Source organism: Rhagoletis pomonella, unplaced genomic scaffold, assembly GCF_013731165.1.
Source record: "Rhagoletis pomonella isolate Grant_MI unplaced genomic scaffold, Rhpom_1.0 Rhpom_scaffold_00013, whole genome shotgun sequence".
Lineage (NCBI taxonomy): Eukaryota > Metazoa > Arthropoda > Insecta > Diptera > Tephritidae > Rhagoletis > Rhagoletis pomonella.
The window spans coordinates 8,039,885-8,059,765 of record NW_023458567.1 but is presented as its reverse complement, the minus strand read 5'-3'; the positions used below and the strand labels follow the sequence as shown (position 1 = coordinate 8,059,765).

Sequence of the window (19,881 nt, the reverse complement as noted above, 5' to 3'; positions counted from 1 at the left end):
TTTTTCGGCGGTCAACATGGTGTGATAGGAAGCACGCCACGGCAATAGCTCTAGCGACAGTGATATAGAACACGTAAAATAAGTTGGTCGGCAACGCTCAACAACCGACAAGCGACTGAGTAGCACACGTCGAGCCATTTTCGCGCGAACACCACCTCCAGCTGGAATTGTTAATTGTGAATAATGACAAAAAACGCAAAAAAAACAATACCATGCATGCTTTCAGTTTGTTGTATGCATACTATATATACTTAATAGCAACAAATTTGTACAAAAAATTTGAATACATACATATGTACATAAGCACATTAATAACAAATGGCAAGCATATGCAGAATATGTCTGTGAATAGCCGTGTATCGTAGCTATACAGCCATTGAGCTACTTTGGGAATTGAGCAAAACTGGCTAGCCCCGGAAAGTGGTGTAGGTTATCACGACATGTGCTAGGGCGGTAGAGCATGGAATACCTTACTGTCGTTACTGTCGTCCCTAAATTGGAGCGCTAAGCGCTGCGTTTTCCATTGTCAACGAGTGTTAGCGCGCGCTCTCCACAAATTAACGCGGCGTAATTTTTGAGGTTTTCTCATTTCCTCTCGTTTCCTCTTTCACTTTTTTGTCCTTCCTCTTTCTTTCCGTCGTCCCCACCCAACTTCAGCACGTAACGCCCTGTCAAAAATTAAAATTCCATTTGCTCGGCGTTAGCGCCGCGTTATTGTGGGATGCTCCACAAAAATTGTTTGAGTAGGAGGATTTTTGACACGTGTTAAGCGCTTGACGCGCAAATTTAGGGACAGCAGTAACGAAGAGTTTTAGCGCGAAGCGTGATTTAGCATAGTAAGTTAAATTGAAATTAAGAAAGAAAATTTTGTAAGTTTTTAAACTGAAACCCATCTCCTTTTGTGTTTCTTAGTGTAAACTTTCATGCCGGCATTGGCTGGTACTCCCCCGTAAAACCCGTGTTCTATTAGGCGAGTTTACGCAAACACATACGAAAGTTATCTTATTTAGAATCAACCTCTCTTAAGGAAAGTTTACATGTAGTCTAGGTCTCATAAAGTCAAAGCTTAGCTCAATTTAGTTTTGTCTGGGTTTACCCAAATTATCGCCAGTTGTACTTAACTAGGCTGATTATACAAATGGTTATAAGCTATGTACTTAAAAAACTTAGGACCACTTTTTATCGCCAGTTTAAACTTAGATCAAGTAAACTGCGTGCAACTCACGCGTGTTTAACTTTGTGCCACGACGGAAAGGGGGGCGGGGAGCTTTTTTGGGGCCACTCCGACTGACTTCATTTAAGGACCTACTGAAGAGTGCAAGGGATTATGCGGAGGGACTGGAACTTTCCACGCAAGGTACATTTGAAATGAAAAAACGAACATAATCTGGAAATTAGCAGTTCTGATGACGATCTGATAATCACTGATTTCACTGAGCCAAGGTGTACATAACCCTATGTTTTCTTAAAAATGCACATATGAGTTTTACGAGTTGTTCAGGATCTGGTCGCTGTTCCGGTGTGCTGAATAGAAAGTAGCGAATATTCGCTGTAAGCTCGGTAATTGATAAGGACGAGTGTGTACCTCAAATCAAGGCCTGCCTGATGTTAAGACCGTCCTATAGGTTATAGCAAATGCTTGTGTCTCATCAATGCTGGCCTACTGATGAAAACAATGGCTGAATTTCATAACGACGAAAAACTAGTTTGAGAATACATCGTTACTGCACACGAATAAAGGCGCGCTAGTGTTTTGACGGCGAAAAAAGACGCGTAAAAAATTCTTACGAAAAAAGACGCTTAAGGAAAACTTCGGTGAAGAAAGACGTAAAACCTAGTAGATAGCGAAGAAAGACGCGTAACCACAGATTTATAACTGGCCAAGGAATGTCACTTCAGCATAATTCCACAAAAAGTCGTTGGGGAGTTTACATCCTGTTACTCCTGCAAAAATAGTCGACCGCGAAAATAAGTTTACGGGTCCTTCTTCGCCGTCAACTATGTTAATAGTTATCTTCGCGGAATGTATAGATGCGGGCTGCCGCTGTGATGTAGTGGCTAGAAGTGCGCACAGTTACTGTTGGATGGCGCATTCTGGGCAACGTGAGCAAACCCCATCTTTGGATGACGACCACGGCAAACGTTTGAAGCACTACGATTTGAGGGCGTGCGCCTGGAATTTCCGGAACTTTAATAGGGAAGGTGTCTTGCCCGGCTGGGCGATGTCCTCGTAAGGACAAAACCTGACATCACAGCCATCCAAGAAATGCGTTGGACGGGGCAAGTCGAGAAACACGTGGGGTCTTGCGGCGTCTACGACGCAAATTCGGTGTTGTATTTTTGGTGGGGAAGAGACTCTAGCCTCTAGCCGCAATCGCTCGTTTTCAACCCACCCACGAGAAGGGCCAAGCATCCTAAGATAATTTTTATGAGCGCTTGGAGCGACCATACTAGCGCTGAACCCGCAATGATATCAAACTCATGCTTGGCGACTTCAATGCCAGTGTGGGCAAGGAAGGCATCTTTGGAGCCACCTTCGGAAAATTTAGCCTCCACGACGAAATGAGCGATAACGGACTGGGGCTGATCTATTTCGCCGGGACCCGAAATATTGTAGTATGCAGTACTAGGTTCAAGCTTAAAAAGATCCACAAAACTACGTGGCTGTCTCCAAATCGAAAAACGAGAAACCAAATTGATCATGTTGTGATGGATGGAAGGCACGATTTCTGTGGTTTATACGTACGGACACTTCGAGGTCCATACATCGACTCGGACCACTAATTTGTTGCGACCCGTCTCCGTGCAAAAAAAAAATTGCGTCCAACAATGGAAGGAAAGCTCAGCCAATGTATACGCCACTCGACGCTCACAATTTTCTACCCTAATGAATGACAGCAGCACTGAAAGTAGTGTGCTCTGCCCAATCCACAAGAAAGTCGGCACCACCATACGCGCCAATTACTGCAGGATCAGCCTTCTAAGCACTGGTTACAAGGTTTTATCAAGCGTATTGTGTGAACGACTGAACCCATCGTCAATGAACTAATTGGATCTTATCAGTGCGGCTTTAGACCTGGAAAATCCACCACTGATTAGAAATTCAATCTACGGACAAATCTTGGCAAATACCCGCGAGAAAAGGATCGACACTCACCATCTACTTGTCGACTTCAAAGCAGCTTTCGACAGCGCTAATAGGAGTTGCCTATAGGTATGCCGCTATGTCTGAAATTGGTACCCCAGCGAAACTGATGCGGCTGTGCAAAATGACATTGAGCAATACCACCCAGCTCCATCAGAATTGGGAAAGACCTATCCGAGCCATTTGCTACCAAACGGGGTTTCAGACAGGGTGATTTCTTTAATTTGATGTTGGGGAAGATAATAAGAGCCGCAGAACTGAACCGCTCAGGAACAATATAATGCAAGAGCATGCAATCGCTAGCGTATGCCGATGATATCGACATCATCGGTAATAAAACCCGCGAAGTCTGTTCTGCCTTTTCCAAGTTGGATAAGGAACCAAAGCGAATGGTTCTGGTGGTAAACGAGGACAAGAAGAAGAAAGGATAAGTTTCGAATGGCTAAAAAATACCGTTGATTCTTTACAATTTATTTTGTCGAGATTTTATGGTTTTCTTTTATATAAAAATAAATTATGAGGTTGTTCACGCTTGCCTGGTTATCAGGTTATCTGGTTGAAAATCATTATTGTGTACTGTATTTTATTGTTGTAAACTGAATAAAAAATATAACCACATAAGCTGATAACCAGGCAAGCGTGAACAACCTCTATGTTATTCGTTATATGGAAGCAAATGGGACAGAAAAAAATCCAAAAAAAAAACTACCCTAATTTTTAACCATTTGCTACTACTTGCATTTTACACAAGAAAAGGAATACATTTTTGCAAATTGTGAAGTTAAAGCTGCCAAAATTGAACGATTTAATTAAACATTTTAAAACTACTGACTACATGAAAGGTAAGCGTCTGCGTACTTTCTTGCATAATTCTCTCATTGAGAGCAAATTTTGGCTTAATTTCAGAAATTGGGTTACGGGGAATTTACTGGATATGTTTTACTGGGGAGTACCCAGCCATAGGTAATTTTTCTACAACTTTTTTACTGCTGGGTTCTGTTTTATTGATTAAACTAAGGCGTATTCATACACACAAAACCCATGATCCAACTACACAATTTTAATTGGTACATGCACAAAACCAAGGTGAATTTATACATCACTATGAATTCGTCTTGCACAAAACAGAATAAGAATGTTTACGAAAGTTGGGAAAAGCCAAGAATCTCGTAAATTTTACATCACACGTGGTTCTCGTTTGACAATCCTAGAGAAGAATTTGGGAGGAGCAATGGCATTTGTGGTTATAAACAAAAATGAGAAACTAAATTGCAATTCTTCATTATTCTGTGTAATTATTTGTGATTTTAAACGAAGAACACATTCACTTTTGGCAGAGTTATATACATATATATATTACGTAAATGCATATGCCCAAGTAACTAGTCTACCAGCCTATGTCGACAAATAGCTCCCCGCGAAAATACCCAATAGTAAGTGAATACAAATCTGCACATTTATAAAGTTTCACTAATTTTTCTTTAAATTTTAATTTTACTCACTATTTACAGCGTTTTTGGATAAAATAATACTTGTAAAAATTTTCCGCGATTTTCTTTTTCACAACAAAATTGACACAAGCAGCTGTTTTGATTCTTTAACGAAAATAGATAATGGAAAATTGCAAAGAAAAACAAATGTACTAAGCGCACTGTCAAACTCGTATTGATTAAATTGAATCTAGTTTTAAACTCAATAAGTAGAAACTTGAAAATCTGTGATTTAAATCGATTTTGTGCTGAAAAAGTATGAAACGATTACACGAGATAGAAGCCCCAACGGAGATACCAACGACATCGACTGACGCTTATAATGAGAAGCGCGCGAACAAATATAATTGTGGTTTATCAAAAGATGCTGATAGTGAAGATGATAGCAGCAGTAGCGATAATGTTGTATTGACCAGCAGGTACCATGCGGCTATTTTTAAGACAAAGAAAGACAAAATGAATTTGAATTTTGATAAGAAAAAGCGATTTTGAGAGTAAAGAGTTATGCATATGTGTGTATTTAAACTGCCATGTAGAACACTTGAATTCATGTTATCAATTAATACAACCATATGAATCTCTTAAATGAATTGTTCTTTTCAAAAGTTTATCCATTCTCCTCTTTTACAACCAGCTCCAATAACTTTGCAACTCGCCTTGGCAAATGCGAAGTCTGCGCTGGTGTGAACGCGCGCTATAGCTGCCCCAAATGCGAAGTGAAGACCTGTTCCCTGCGTTGCGTGCAAATCCACAAAAAGGAGCTGGACTGCGATGGCATACGCGATCGTACTAAATTCATACCCTTGCGAAAGATGACTAAAATGGACTTCATGAGCGATTACTACTTTCTGGAGGAGTCTACACGCTATGTGAATGATCGCAAGAATGATACAATTAAGCGTTTTACACGCTACAATAAAACATTGCCAGCACATTTGTTTCGTTTACGTGGAGCAGCCGCTGAACGACGCACTGTTCTGCGGTTTTTATTGCCAAATTTCACGCGTCACAAAAATAATACAACTTTCTATGATTGGAACTTACGTAAAATCTACTGGCGCATAGAATGGATATTTATCAACGCAGGTGCGCTACAGTATGTTGATGAGCGTTGTGATGAGGATTTTAAGTTGGCACAGTTGCTGGATAAATATATAAACATACAGAATGCGGAGTCAGTGCCGCAGAAAAAGGCATTGGAATACTATCAAAGTACAGGATTAAATGGATTAAAGGTATGGAAGATAAAGCGTGCATTTTTTAAGAAAATTAACTTTCACTGTTAATTTTGTAGCTGCTCCTAAAAGCTGAGGGTATTAAAAGTTCGCGTACACGTTACTATGCCCTGGATGTGCGTAAGACGCTAAAAGAAAATTTAGTCGGTAAAACCTTGGTTGAATTTCCTTGTATTTATGTTAGCTATGAGCAAAATCCAGCGGGATGTGATATTGTTGATAGCGGTAAATAGAAAAAAAAAATAGTTTGCAAATAAATTTCGAATAAAATTCCACTCTCTTTCCCACAGATGAGGATGTCGAGGCCGAGACCAAACGTCATGAAGCTGCAATGGAGGCGTTACACAAGCAACGTTTGGCTGAGAATTCAATAAAAAGTGAGAATGCTGACGCATACGCTAACGAGAAGCAAGCTGCACGTGAAGCAGAAAGGCTCGCAAACGCCTTGGCGCAAAAGCGTCGTGAGGCAAGGGCGCGAAAACGTGAGGAGTTCCAAAATGCAGCCAACAATTTACTCTTCAGCGACGAGCAGTTGTGGAAAATGCTTACGTCTTCGTCCTCAGGCGACAATACAGAGGAGGAGAATATAACTTGAGCTGGTGTAAAGTCAAACATTTAATTTTAACTAATATACGTAAGTAGTTATTCCTTTTTAGTTTACCTTAATATGCAAGGTGCATGCCATAAGAAAAATTGTAAGCGCATTATAATAGTTTTGAATATACCTTTTATTACATTGCCTAGAAAAATCAAAAAATAAACAATTTGTCATTCAGTTGTCACCATTAAATATTTGTAGTGCACTTATACATTGGTAAGAGACGCACGCCGCCTATACTTGAAAACGGTTAGCTAGCTTAGTTAGTAATATTTTCCTTTTTAATAAACATTTAACAATTATTACAAAACCCAAAAGTACAAAATAAATACTACTATAGCAATACCAGCGGCGCCAAGTTTCAAATACATAGATTTACGGTTCAAATATGTCGCATCCTTTTTATATTTCTGTGACATCATCGAGAGATTTTGCGTTTTCGTGTCCAGCTCTGGAAGCATAGTAATTTAGTTACTGTACTATATTAAAAAGGAAGCAAATTATTTAAAAGTTTACCTGATAATACTGTGCCACGCTGTAGTACATCATCGATATTTTGTACCTAGGTTTTAAACGAAATTGAAATTTTCAAAAGCCATTTTGGGCTAGCTCAGTTATACTCACCATAATTCGCTGCACATCTTGCAATTGTGTGTTAATTGCATTTATATTTCGTCTTCGATCGGTCAATTGCTTTTTGGCTTTCTGTATATAAACATCGAATTCGATAAATGCATATGGACGTGTCACAGAGTTGACACGTCTGCCATAGTTGGCATGAAATTCTTGCGCTAGATCCTCCAGATAATTGAACGCCAAGCGTTTGGAGAACATTTTATCACACATCACCAGGTAGCAGACGTCATTTTCAATTAGATAACTGCATATAACAAGGAAAAAAATAGTTGACATGTTATCGATTGTGTGAAATAAGCATGTTGTCTGGGAGGAAACAACAAACATTGCACTTCGTACTCGGCGCTCTACACTTACTGGAATAGATAGGGTCCGGTTTCTATGCTACAACGCGCCGGCGAATGTGATCCTAGTTTCCTGAAAAGCATTTTCGCTTGATTTTGGTACTCTAGTATGCTGCGTCCAGACTAGTTGGTAGGCATGTAAAAGAAGAAAAATTAAAATTTTGTAAATGGTAATTGGATCCAATTAAAATTTGACCCTTGACACTGCGAGACGGTCAATTATCAGCCATTTGCCGTAGGGTGTATGGGCATACCTGTTCGTCGTCTTGCATGGTTCCAACCAGTGGAAGTCCATCGATAACACGCGCTATCATTGTGAGCAATGCCATCTTTTCGCTTTCCGGTTGCGCCGATGTTGAAATTTAAGTTGCTGAAGTCCCTGGGAATTTTTACTCGACTACTTACTGCACACCGCGGATACTGCACTCATTACAACCCTTCGTTATTTGGAACTAGTTTTTTGTGTTTTCGTATAATTGCTCACTTGTTTTATTGAATATTGTTTTTAAAAATTAACAAAAAATTCAACAAAACAATTGATGTTGCGTTTCGTTGCAAATGGTGAAATTTTTAAGTTTATGGGGCAATCGGAACACGTCAGCTAAATGTCAAAATCAGCAAACCAAAAGATTGTTGTAGTTGTATACAAATATGCGCAAGGTTGCGTGGTGCCATTGCAACTAATTTTTTGCAATAATTTTTGTTGAGGCAACAAATCTAATTTCGGTAAAAACAAAATAGTACGTAAACGGTTTTAATGATTATTTCTGATTGGAATTAAAAATTTATCCCCGAATAAAATCGTTTTATACTTTTTAGAGATTCTTGTGCACCCTGTTCCCGGAGACGTCTGAAACAGGAGAGAAACGTCAGAAAACGCAGGGTTACTTTTCTTCATCATTGCACGAAGTTTGCAGTGTTCGGAAATATTGCAGTTTTGTCAAACGAAAAGCATTTAGCGAATTAAAATCGAGTGCAGACGATAAACGAATGTGCCATCAGATTTAGTTCAAGTGAAATTATGCATTTCAAAGTGTGTGAAAACACGAAAACGAAAATCAAACATACCTAATTGAAAAACAAAGACGTAAGTTCAATTGGAAAAGTATGAAAGGCAGAAAATTTTTATTTAAGGGGTTGTGCAAGTGTGTGTATGAAGGTGTGCACAGGGGCAAACAAATGTGTGACAGATGACGTGAAGAAAAAATACACTGAGCAAAATGTGTAGCTGATACAAAAGCGCATAGTCCCCTTTCAGACACGCCAAGTCTTGAAAGCAATTTTTATCGCATTCTCTTTTGTGTTTTCTCTTTGTTTCCACACGCATCAAGTTTTATTGAATGCAACTACTTGGTTCTTTAAACGGGAAGCAACGAAAAGATCAAAAGAGAACAAGAAAACTTGAAACGAATTGACGGTACGGAGGTATCTGTGTTCTTCCCCTCTCTTCCCACCTTCACCAACGAACGAGCAGACTTGAAAGCAAGACTTTACGTGTCTGAAAGGGGACATACGGGTGCTATTACTGCCGTACGTAAACAAAAGCGTTGGGGAGCGTTTTCTGGCGCCTGGCGTTAATGCCAAAGTCCCATACCTAACTGCCATACCTAAACAAAAGCGTTGGGCGGAGCGGTTTCTGACGCCTAGCGTTAACGCCGAAGTGCCATACCTAAACAAAAGCGACAACGCTACGTCAAATGCAGAAATAACACCAACAATAAGCCTAGGTTTGTTTGTGTGTAACACGAAAATGACAGTTTCGCCGTTTTCTGCAGCCAACTTCAATGCCTAACGCCCTGTCAAAATCGGATTTTCCAACCGCTCAGCGTTGACGCCGCGTTGTTTCGGTATGCTTCATACAAATTGTATGGGCATGAGAATTTTTTGACAGCCAGACAACGCTGACGCTTATGTTTAGGTATGGCAGTAAGCAAAAGCGTCAACGCTACGTAAAATGCAGAAATCACACCAACAATAAGCATAGGTTTGTTTGTCTAAAACACGAAAATGACAGTTTCGACGTTTTCTGCAGCCAACTTCACTACCTAACGTGTTTATGTGTTTATTTGCAGTCTGATATTTGCGAAATTGTTGTAGGAAATGTATTATCAAATATAAGTTTGCACAAACTGCGAAAACCTGAACCACACTATACAAATCCCACAATTCGTTTGGCATACAACCCTGTATAATAAATTTTCGTATTTTCTTATGTTCTGTTTTGACACTTAATTGTTTTTTGACATTTCGTGTTTTCCTATCTTCTGCATTGAGCTCTTTTTTATTTTGCACTGTGTAGATTTTTCACTTGGAAATTTTATAACTTTCACGAAAATCACCTGGAATTTTGTGTGCAAAACAACGAAAAAACGCTTAAAACACTCTATATGGTGTAAAGAATATGCTAAACCGCTGTAAATAGTTGAAAGTGTTGCAAATTTGTGTGGTTATTGAAAGTAAAAGGTAAAAAGTTCAATTGGGGTTGGTGGTGATTAGTGCAAAGAAGAAAACTTCCACGTAAACTTTTTCGTTTATGCCTGTATGCCATACTCCATCGCAACCACAACAACAATATGAAAAGTATATGGGAGTCGCTTATAGCAACAACGATATATACATACATAACTAAACCATAATTTTGGGGGTTTCATTATTAATATACCCCGTTTATTAAATGGGGCTAAATTACTGGCACCCATATTATCCTTATATAAATGCGTAATCACGTTCATATCTTGTCGATATGGTTTTGCGCTATAGAATGGTACCGGACGAATACTTCGTATGTTAGAATTCGGGCATTATTCAGCATTTTCATATTGATTGTTTATATGTGCATATGTACCAATCAATTATGTGTTAAGTTAAAAGAAACATTTTCCGACCGCCTGCCTGCCTTCAATTCGGGATTGTATGTGATTAAAAAATTTAGTACATACCATTTTTTTTATATACATACATACATTTTTCATACCACTATATTCACTGCATTGGCAAATATTTAAACAATTGTTCTGTTTCCCTATTCATTCAACCTGCGACTCGTGCATGTACACACACACGGCTACTGATTGCATTACCAATTCATTATTTCATACATATATCGAAACTCTCTTTCCCACAACAGCTTCAATTTCGGTGTGTAAATTGTAAGAAAAAAAATGTCTTGGGTGCAACAAAATGCATCACCGCTACCGCCTACGCTGTTACCGCATCAACAATCTCTACAGCAGCCGCCAAATCAGCAAATCTCTTATTCGGAACAACAGCAAAAGCATCAAATACAACAACAACAACAACCACCGCAGTCTCAACCAAATCGGCATTTATCAACACAGGCTCCACTAGCACAACCTAATTTTGCTGGCACCAACATCACTAATGCTTATACGAATCCGGTACCGCCTCTTGCATCTAACCTTCCCCCCTCCACTGGCGCATATTTGAGTAAACCTATAAATGCTAACAATAACACTACTCAGCCTCAACAGCAAAACCACCAACAAAACTCCATGAGAGCACAAATGCATGCCAACGGTGGCACACACCAACAGCAGCAGCCTGGTCACATTGACTTGCAGCAGGTAACTTGATTTGGGTTAACTGGGTCTCGTTCATGTATGCCATAGTAAGTGGGTTGTGTGAGGTGTTGTCCTATCAGTCGCGCAAACATTTGTATGTTCGTATGTACATATCGTTACCTTAATATAGAAGGGTCCAAGTTATTTTGTTTCGAAATACAGCTTCGTAAAAAACTCTGTAGATTACTCACTAATCGAATTTAGAAAAACACACATTCATCAATTAAATAGTTTCAGTGTTTATTAAATCCAGGATTTTAAAGAAACAACTTTGGGTTTTATAAAGTTTTTTTCCCTACTCTACACAAAAATTCTATATAGGGCATTTCTATCTTAAGGTAACTAAGTATATGAATGTATGCTTTATATAAGTACATACATACACACACATATATATATATATTATTTATGCATTTGTACAAAAACTAGTATCGCGCATTTTCGGTCGTTGTTGTTGTAGCGGCGCATTTTCGGTCATTTTATTTGCTTGGTTTCATTATTTCAATTTGCTAAATTGTTTATTCGTATTTGGCTTTTATTTTGGGTTTGCGTTTGTATTCTGATAAGTTATAATTTATTATTTATTATTCATTTCAAAAAATGCACTGACGCGCAAAATGCATTGAATATGCCAGATCACGACCTTATTATCGTTTCATTTGCATTGGAATTACTCGGAAACCTATGTACACACTCAAAAAAATCTATAAGTAAATAAAATTTCCCTTAAGCTGAGAAGAAGATTAAAAAAGTAGCTAAAAATATGGTTTTAACGAATTAAATTTGTTAATCAAATGAAATAATAAGAATAATGTTTCCCCTACAAACTGATAACACCTTGCGACAGTAAAATTTACAAAAAAAAAAAAAAATCAATGTACTCACAAAACCCATTCGTCCTAGTGAACCAAAAACAATATTTTTTAATTCTACACGCTTCTATCCTCAGTTACTATACATATTTTGAGCTTGACTCGAAATCCACATTTTTGCAAATTTAATGCATGTTTTTTATATATTACATTCTGGGCTTAGATAGTCTCCATAAACATGTCTATAAAACCAGTTTTTTCTCTCTTTTTTTTCAGCAACAGCCTACACCAGCTTCTGCCGCCTGGCAGCAACCATCTTACGTGCAGCCAAATAAAATGTTGCCAGCTAATGCAGCCACTGCTAACAGTAATTGGCCACACCCACCACAACAGCAACCGCTACAGCAGCAACAACAACAACAACAGCAACCGCTACAGCAGCAACAACAACAACAACAGCCGCATACCAACAACTTATATGCCGCGCAGCAACCGCATACCAATGTTACGCATAATATCTGGCAACCGCCAGATTTGCCGCCAGCCGATGTTGCAAATAATGTGCCACAGCAGCAGCAACCACAAAATATACACCAAACAACTTACGACAATTATTTCACATCAAATCAAATGACTCAGCAGCAGCCGCCGCAGCCACCGTTGTCAACTGTACGGCAGCCGACGTATCCACAACCGCCGCAGCAGCCGCAACAGCAGCAGGTAGCTCATGACGCAGCGAATTTTTTTCAGTCGCAGCCACAATATCAACAGCAGCAGCCAGCACAATCAGCCGCTGATATATTCGATAACAACAATGCGACTAAAAGCGAAGGCTGGGGCGACTGGGATTGGAATGATAATGGTAATGTGATTGGTGGTGACGCTGAGCAGGTGCCAGCTGGCCAGCAGCAAAAGCAACCAATGCAGTTACCGATTCATAAGCCCGTGCAGCATCCACCACAACAACAACATTCGTTCGAACAGCAATCGACCAATTATACAACTACAAGTGTAATTGAGGACAGTTTTGGTACACAATCGTCAAACGATAACTGGAATTGGAATCTAAGTGATGATGTAAATGCGAATGCCAACACTGTAGGCGTTGAAAAGCAGTCAACAACACTACAACCACCTCAAGTGCCAACTAACACTACAACAAATAATCGTCAAGCGTCACAAGTGCCCCGACAAGTTGCAAGCAGCATTCAAGTGCCGCAGCAGCAAGCGGCAGAATTTGCTGGTACAGATGCTAGTGGCGTGAAGGCAGTAGCAGCAAATATTTTGGGTAAGTACTCAGTAGGCCGCCGTGTGCTTTAAATGTCGCAAAGTTACGATAGCAGCACGACATTTGTCGCTAACTCCTTTGAGAATATTACAATAAATATATATACACAATATTACAGAAAATAGTATTCTTACAGCATCTGACTTAATTTTAAACAAAATTCCATATTACATTAATTATAGATTTTAATAGGCTATTATTTTTGTGCTTTGAAAATAACTTTGTCTATTCTAAATAATTTCAATTTCATATTTTTCATTATCCGCAGTCAAACCTACTTCGCTCCCACTCACCGAGGCGACCAATGAAAACTATAACACCAGCGCGCTACCAATGGCCCCCAACCTTATCGCTTCCGCACCCTCATCGACCGTCAGCAGTGTGAGCGTCACAACTAACAGCAACATTCCGAATTCCGTTTACGTGTCACAAGCTAAACCGGTTTCACGTCCTTCACGGCAGTACGCTTCACCACCTGGAGTTGCCAGTCCTACAACTGAGCCATTGGAAAATGCCTTGGCACCACCTCAGGCATTCCAAAATGAAATTTCAGCAACACAGCTGGAATCTAATCTGCCGTCTGTGGCACCTGTTACTAACAGCGCGCCAAATCTGCCGCTGCAAAACCTGCCACCACCCGCTATGACTCCCCCGAGCAGTTTGCCACCACCACCTGGCGCTGGCGCCGCTGCAGCCAGCAACCCTTTCAAGCGTGCTGGCGCTGCACAGCATCATCGCGCTGGTCTGCTGGCTACAAGCAGTGCTGCGCAACCTCCAGTTGTGCCACAACTGTCTTCGGCTGTTGCTACGGCCTTTGCGGTGCCACCACCACCCGCTGATTTTGCCAATCCGCTACTCAATCACTTGGAGCCCGACAATTCTGAAATTTTACATGAAAATCAGGAAGTCTTAGGTGCGGCAGTGTCATCGCCGCCAACAGCGATCACACTACTTGGCACAACAGCAGCTGCAACCGTTACACAAGCATCTTTACCGCCACCACCGCCGCCCAACGATGAGCGCAATCAATATTTGCAGACTAGTCCGCTGTCGGAGAACCCCGATGAAGAGCTCAATTTGGAAGCAGACAGCTTGCCACCACCGGGGCTCTCGCGCCTCGTGCTGGGGCAGCCAGAGCTGTTGGAAGCATCGCAGCGCATGGTTACTGGTACCGAAGAGCCGGCAAATATGCATATGGATGAACGTCATGCCGATGGCGAGGACACATCGCTGGAGCAAGCGCAACCAACAACGCTGCTGAATGCCTCCCAGCGCGTTAACATAGGGAATGGCGGCAATTTGGGAGGTGAGAAGACCATATTTTCAAGATTTGTGCTTGCTAAAAAACTAATTAATTCTCTTTCACAGCTCCTGCCGCTGCCTCCGTGAACAACAGCAACACTATCGATATTACCACAGACCGTAATTTGTATTTGGTGCCCGGCGAAAGCAATGTTAACAACGAGCAACGTGTTGTTACGGGCGTGGAAAGGTCACCTGAGGGCAATGCACCAGCGCCACCATCTCAAATCGCCAGCGGACAGCGCGAAATCGAACTTGACGGCGAAAATTTGGAAGACCAACAGCAAGAGCAACAACAACTGCTGCTACAGCAGCAGCAGCAGCATCAGCATCAGCATCAGCAGCATCAGCATCAGCATCAGCAGCATCAGCTGCCCCCTCCCCTTCTCACTGTGAACAGCCGTGACGAGCCACCTTTGGAGGGCGCTGCTGCCACCGCTGAGCCACTTGCTCCATCAGCTACTGACGATCATGATGTGCATCAACATCACGCTCAGCATCACCACCATCACCAGTCGTCGAAATCGAAGGATCTCTCCAATGCTTCCACTGGCAACGATGAGAGCGATCCGGTGGCCGAGCATCACCATCACGCCACGCGCTACTTAGGCAACAACAAGTCACGCAAGCACTCGATCGGCGAATTGGATCGCAAGGTTCTGGATCGTCATCAACAACAGCGGCGCGACAAGCATCGCAGTTCTGTCGATCGTTATGAAAGCGATGATCTCGAGCTCGATGAGTCTGAACCCTATTCAAGTGATCGTGAACGCGAGCGCGAACGAGAGCGTGAGCGTCGACGCGGTTATCGTGAAGGTAGCGTGCGCAGCGATCGTGAACGCGAGGAGCGTGAGTATGCGAAGGATAAGCGGCGCCGCGCTGGCGAACGTGGCGAAAAGCGCGACGAGCGTGGCGCTGGCGAACGTGAAAAATTGCGCGAAAAGTATTATGGCCGCGAAAGTGGTAAATCAGATACAGTGCGTCGCAGCGTGCGTCACAGTCGGCAGTATGAAGAAGATGCCGACGATGTGTCCAGTCGGCGCAAAGAGCTGGCGCGTCGCAGCGGCGCGCGTCATCACAATGAAGAGCGCGCAGGCCGTAGTGATCGTAGTGAACGCGACTATGATGACTATAATCGCCGCCAACGTGGCTCAAACAAACGCGTTGGAGAGAAGGGTATCGACGATGGACGCGATGCACGCCGCAGCAACTATGTAGATGAGGAACGCCGTGAGCAGAGACGCGCACGACGCGAACGTGGTGGTGATAATGACACAATCGAGCGCCGGCATCGCGCTGGTGGTGGTGAAAAGCCAACGCGTGCTGAACGTGGTGAGCGCGGCGATGCACGCGAATATGAAGAGTACCGCAAACAGAGTTCGCGTAATGCACGCGAAAGTGATTTGGAAAAAGAGCGTGGCGTACGCTACGATCCACGACATGCCGCGATGTACGGTTATCCCCAGGGAGCGTTTGGTTATGATCCTTACACCTCCTATTATTATGAGCAAATGGCGCGCACCAATCCGCAGGCATACTCGGAGTGGTACAAGAAGTATTATGGCCACGCTATGGCTGCAAACACTACTGCGTCAGGGTTAGGCGCGCATGCTGCGGCTGGTGGTGATCACGCCAGCTTAAATAGTAGCTCATTGGCGGCGGCTACGGCCGACGGACGCGAGTCAGTACATTCGGGACGCAGTTCGGTTCAAAATGATAAGGATCGGTAAGTTGGCTGAAAGGTCGAAAATGCTTTATATTACTTTCGGTTTTTGTTCATAATTTCTCTTGTTTTGAGTTTATTTTAATTTTAAATTTTAGTTCGAATTGAGTTCAGTTCGGAAATTATTTAGTATTGATTTTATTTAGTGTTGATTTTACTTTTTGTTACGCTTTGCCTTGAAAATGTAAATATGTACTGAGAAGTAGCTTAACTCGAGTATGAATTTCGTATGAGAACCACCTAAGTAGCGATTGTTTAATCAACCCTTCTAATATTTTTCTACTACATGATTTTTCTTCATTCTTTACTTGCTTTTTTGTTTTAATTTTTTACTAGTTTTACCTTTTTGGTTTTCAAAATTATCTAATAGAAGAGTTTTGGCATCATCCCCTGTATCCCCAGTGTTCAAAAATACTAAATAGTCTGGACATAAATTTAGAATACAAAGAAGGTTTTCGTAGATAGTTGATACAAATTTCCGCGCCCTTGCGGCCCTTCCAGTTTTAGTTTACAACAATAGCAAAAATTAAAAAAAAAAAAATAAATAAAAAAATTAAAAATATTTGAATCATAATAAAAAATGTTAAAATATAAGAAAATAAAAAAATATATAAAGTTCAAAACCAATAAAAATAGAAAAATAAAAAAGAAAATTATAAAAAATAAAAATGAAATACAATAAAAAATACATAAATGAAATAAATAATAAAAAAAAAATCGTGCCAAATAATACATACCTATGTATATGAAAAGTATGTAAGAACCAAAAAATAAAATAAAATCTATTTAAAAAATATCAAAAAATAAAAAAATATAAAGTACAAAACCAATAACAAACAGAAAATAATAAAACATTATAAAAATAGCAACAAATAATAAATAATAATAAAAGTAATGACAAATAAAAAGTAAAAAAATAAAATATGAATTTAATAATATATAAAAAATAAAGAATAAAAATATGTAATAAAATAAAAATAAGAAATAAAGCAAAAATGAAAAATATATAAATAACCAAAAAATATATGTGATATACAGTGACTCAATCAAATGACCACGTGTTGATTTTTTTTTAAATATTAGTAAGGTTTTTTGAGCTAACTTGTTTTTGTTATTTTTCTGTAAAAATACCGCCCAATCTTCAACCAAAAATAGTTTCAAATTTTATACAAAATTTATAAAAATTCAACAAATTTTCCTCAAATTTTCAATATGATTTTTGAGATTTTTTTTGGAGACTGCTTTTGCTTTTTTTTTTAAGTGCAATTTACAAAAACTGCCGTTGATTTTTTGAAATTTTGTTGCTAACGGTCTCCTCGCCTTTTATTCATGCTTATATGGAAAAAAGTGCAAAAATCTGTCACAAAAAAAAAAAAAATCTCAAAAATCAATGGGATTTTTCAGCCATTTGAAGCTTGCACCCCATTAGACTACAATTTTATGGGCTATACAACTGCACAACCAACCAAATATGTTCTAAAGATTCAGATTAAAAAGTTGAAATTTCGATGAAAGTTTGTTGAATTTTCCTAAATTTTGTATAAAGGTTGAAATTGTGATTTATATGGTTTTGAGTAAAGGTTGGGCGGTAAATATTTGTATAGAAAAATAACAAATGAATTTATCTCGAAAAACATTACGAATATTAAAAAAAATTAACACATGATAATTTATTTGAGTATATGTACACCAGCAGACCCGGCGAACTTCGTCCCGCCCAAAATTTAGTGTTTTATTGAAACATGGCGTTTGAGCCACCTTGCAGCTCTTTTTGCAACAGTATTGCCCCTACCGATTATGAGGAAAATCGGATCGCAAATTCGACTTTTAGTAATAACTCGAATCCAGAGCCACCTGGAGAGCAATTTTTTTCGCAAATTTCAAGCAAATCGGACCATAAAGAAGATTTTAATAGATCAGTCCCTAGTCCTCTTACCGGAACAAAAGGATGCTTTGTGCTAATCTGTGCAAAAAGCTACCTACGTACCAAATTTCAAGCAAATCGTAATTTTTTTTAGCCCTTGACATGGTGGTTGCTGAAAGCATTTCATATACAAAATTTAATGAAAATCAGGCCTGCCATTCGCGAGATTACCTTATATAATTAGTATAGATAAGTAAAAAAATTAAAAAAAAAAAAAAAAATGTGCGAGTAAATAAAAAAATCAAAAGTTTAAGTTTAAAAAGAAAATAAAAGAAAAAAATGTACGCGTAAATGAAAAAAATAATAATTTAAAAACTTGATTTTTTTATTAAAAAATTAAGGATAATAAACAAATGTGAAGAAAAAAAGCTTTCGCAAGAACGGTAAAAGTAAAAAAAACGAATTTTTTTCCAAAAAATAGCCAAATTTTATATTACTTTTCTTCTTTTATGCCTTTTTGATTAAAGTGAAGTACATTTACAAACATATATGTACATATGTATGTATTTACATAAGCACCAAGTCGGGCAACATTTATCTTTCTACATCGCAAGCGATAGGGAAGCAATTTAATTATATTGATAATAGCTAAAATCCCAGCTAGCACTAAATTTTTTTTTGATAAGAATGTGAAAAATCTTTGCATTATTACAAAAGCTTAAATTAGATAGTATGTATAGCTTTGATTAGCAGCCGTTTGGCGTTGTTATCTACCGTTATTTTACAAGATAGCAAATACCGTACATACATATGTATGTTGACAGTTTATATACCTACTATAGTATTTTATATATAATTTTTTACTTGTTTTAATACTTATTATTTTCTTTTTTTTTAATGTTTTAAGTTTTTGCAATTTACTTTGCTCCTGCTTAACAATTTTAAATAAAAAGTACTTAAACCAGTATTGTTAACAATGTCTACAAACTAAATGAACTTTTTGCCCAATAATATTTATAAAATGTTTGCTTATTCTAGCTAAATAATAACACCTTCGAATAGTGTCCTTAATGTAATAAACAGGGAACGGATTTTATGGAAATTGCCTTTTTTTCTGCTAAAGAGATAGAGTATATTCGATTAAGAATGTCCACGATTTAGCTTTCCCTGATTCCATATATACACATTTGATGTTGCCTTGTTTTTGCCTTTTTTAAGATATTTGCCTTTTTTTTTGCCTTTTTTAAGATGTTTGCCTTTTTTTGCCTTTTCTACCTTTAAAAAAGTGATTATAGCATTTACAATTTTTTTTTTAAGATTAAAAAATATACACATGCCCATGCGGCTTATAGAAGCGCAGGGACCTCTTGCCAAATTGGTGTTGGAAAAATTCAAAGCCGTTTTCTCAGCTCACGTAGGCTTGGAGATAATAAGGGATGTGGATAAAATTGTAAAGGGCGAGGAAAACGCCCTTATTCCTGATAATATGAACGTTTCAAACGTTCCATATTTAAATTGGGCTCCACTTGTATCAACTTACGTCGAGCGCACATTTAGTACATTCAAGGCTTTTCTTCGCGAAAATCGAATGAAAATGCTGCCAGAAAACTTCAAAATGCATCTTGTGGTTCAATGTTACTACAACTTTTCAGATTAAAGTTTTATGAGTTAGAAACTCGAAAGGATAAAATTGTCAAATATTCAAAGTACAAATTTTTCATATAATGAAACTAGTTCATAGTTTTTCACTTTTTACTTGTAATATTAACATTTCTAAAATAAATGTATTTTTTGATTGTTCTTCGTATTTTCTGTCTTTTTTAGTGCCTTATTTTGCTTTTTTGCAATACCTAGTGCCTTTTC

General features: G+C 39.0%; 3 protein-coding genes across 10 annotated transcripts in view; 2 read left to right on the top strand and 1 right to left on the bottom strand.

Moving 5' to 3' along the window:
* Window positions 1-4,761: 4,761 nt before the first annotated feature.
* Window positions 4,762-6,618, top strand: LOC118748709 (box C/D snoRNA protein 1). Of its 2 annotated transcripts, none has more exons than XM_036483354.1 (4): window positions 4,762-5,054; window positions 5,270-5,870; window positions 5,930-6,095; window positions 6,161-6,618. In XM_036483354.1, the coding sequence occupies exons 1-4, from the start codon at window positions 4,894-4,896 to the stop codon at window positions 6,463-6,465; spliced, it is 1,233 nt and encodes a 410-aa protein (XP_036339247.1). In that variant the 5' UTR covers window positions 4,762-4,893; the 3' UTR covers window positions 6,466-6,618. The 2 variants fall into 2 exon arrangements, with proteins under 2 accessions (XP_036339247.1, XP_036339248.1); XM_036483355.1 differs by having other exon boundaries at window positions 4,966-5,147; window positions 6,161-6,615.
* LOC118748711 (vesicle-trafficking protein SEC22b) lies at window positions 6,581-8,067 on the bottom strand. Its single transcript, XM_036483356.1, has 5 exons — window positions 7,703-8,067; window positions 7,462-7,571; window positions 7,093-7,348; window positions 6,985-7,030; window positions 6,581-6,919 (listed from the first exon to the last, which is right to left on the bottom strand). Exons 1-5 carry the CDS (start codon window positions 7,775-7,777, stop codon window positions 6,771-6,773), a joined length of 636 nt encoding a protein of 211 aa, XP_036339249.1. The 5' UTR covers window positions 7,778-8,067; the 3' UTR covers window positions 6,581-6,770.
* Window positions 8,068-8,447: 380 nt separating this feature from the next.
* Window positions 8,448-19,881, top strand: part of LOC118748708 (protein split ends) — a 35,792-nt gene continuing 24,358 nt past the window's right edge. For 2 of the 7 annotated variants that reach the window (XM_036483351.1, XM_036483349.1), the window contains exons 1-5: window positions 9,700-9,911; window positions 10,576-11,032; window positions 12,118-13,129; window positions 13,398-14,435; window positions 14,498-16,157. In XM_036483351.1, the coding sequence (XP_036339244.1) occupies window positions 10,610-11,032; window positions 12,118-13,129; window positions 13,398-14,435; window positions 14,498-16,157 (4,133 nt within the window). In that variant the 5' untranslated portion in view covers window positions 9,700-9,911; window positions 10,576-10,609. Of the gene's footprint in view, window positions 8,536-9,693; window positions 9,912-10,575; window positions 11,033-12,117; window positions 13,130-13,397; window positions 14,436-14,497; window positions 16,158-19,881 lie in introns of those variants that run through there. The other 5 variants (XM_036483348.1, XM_036483347.1, XM_036483352.1 and 2 more) reach the window with 5 other exon arrangements.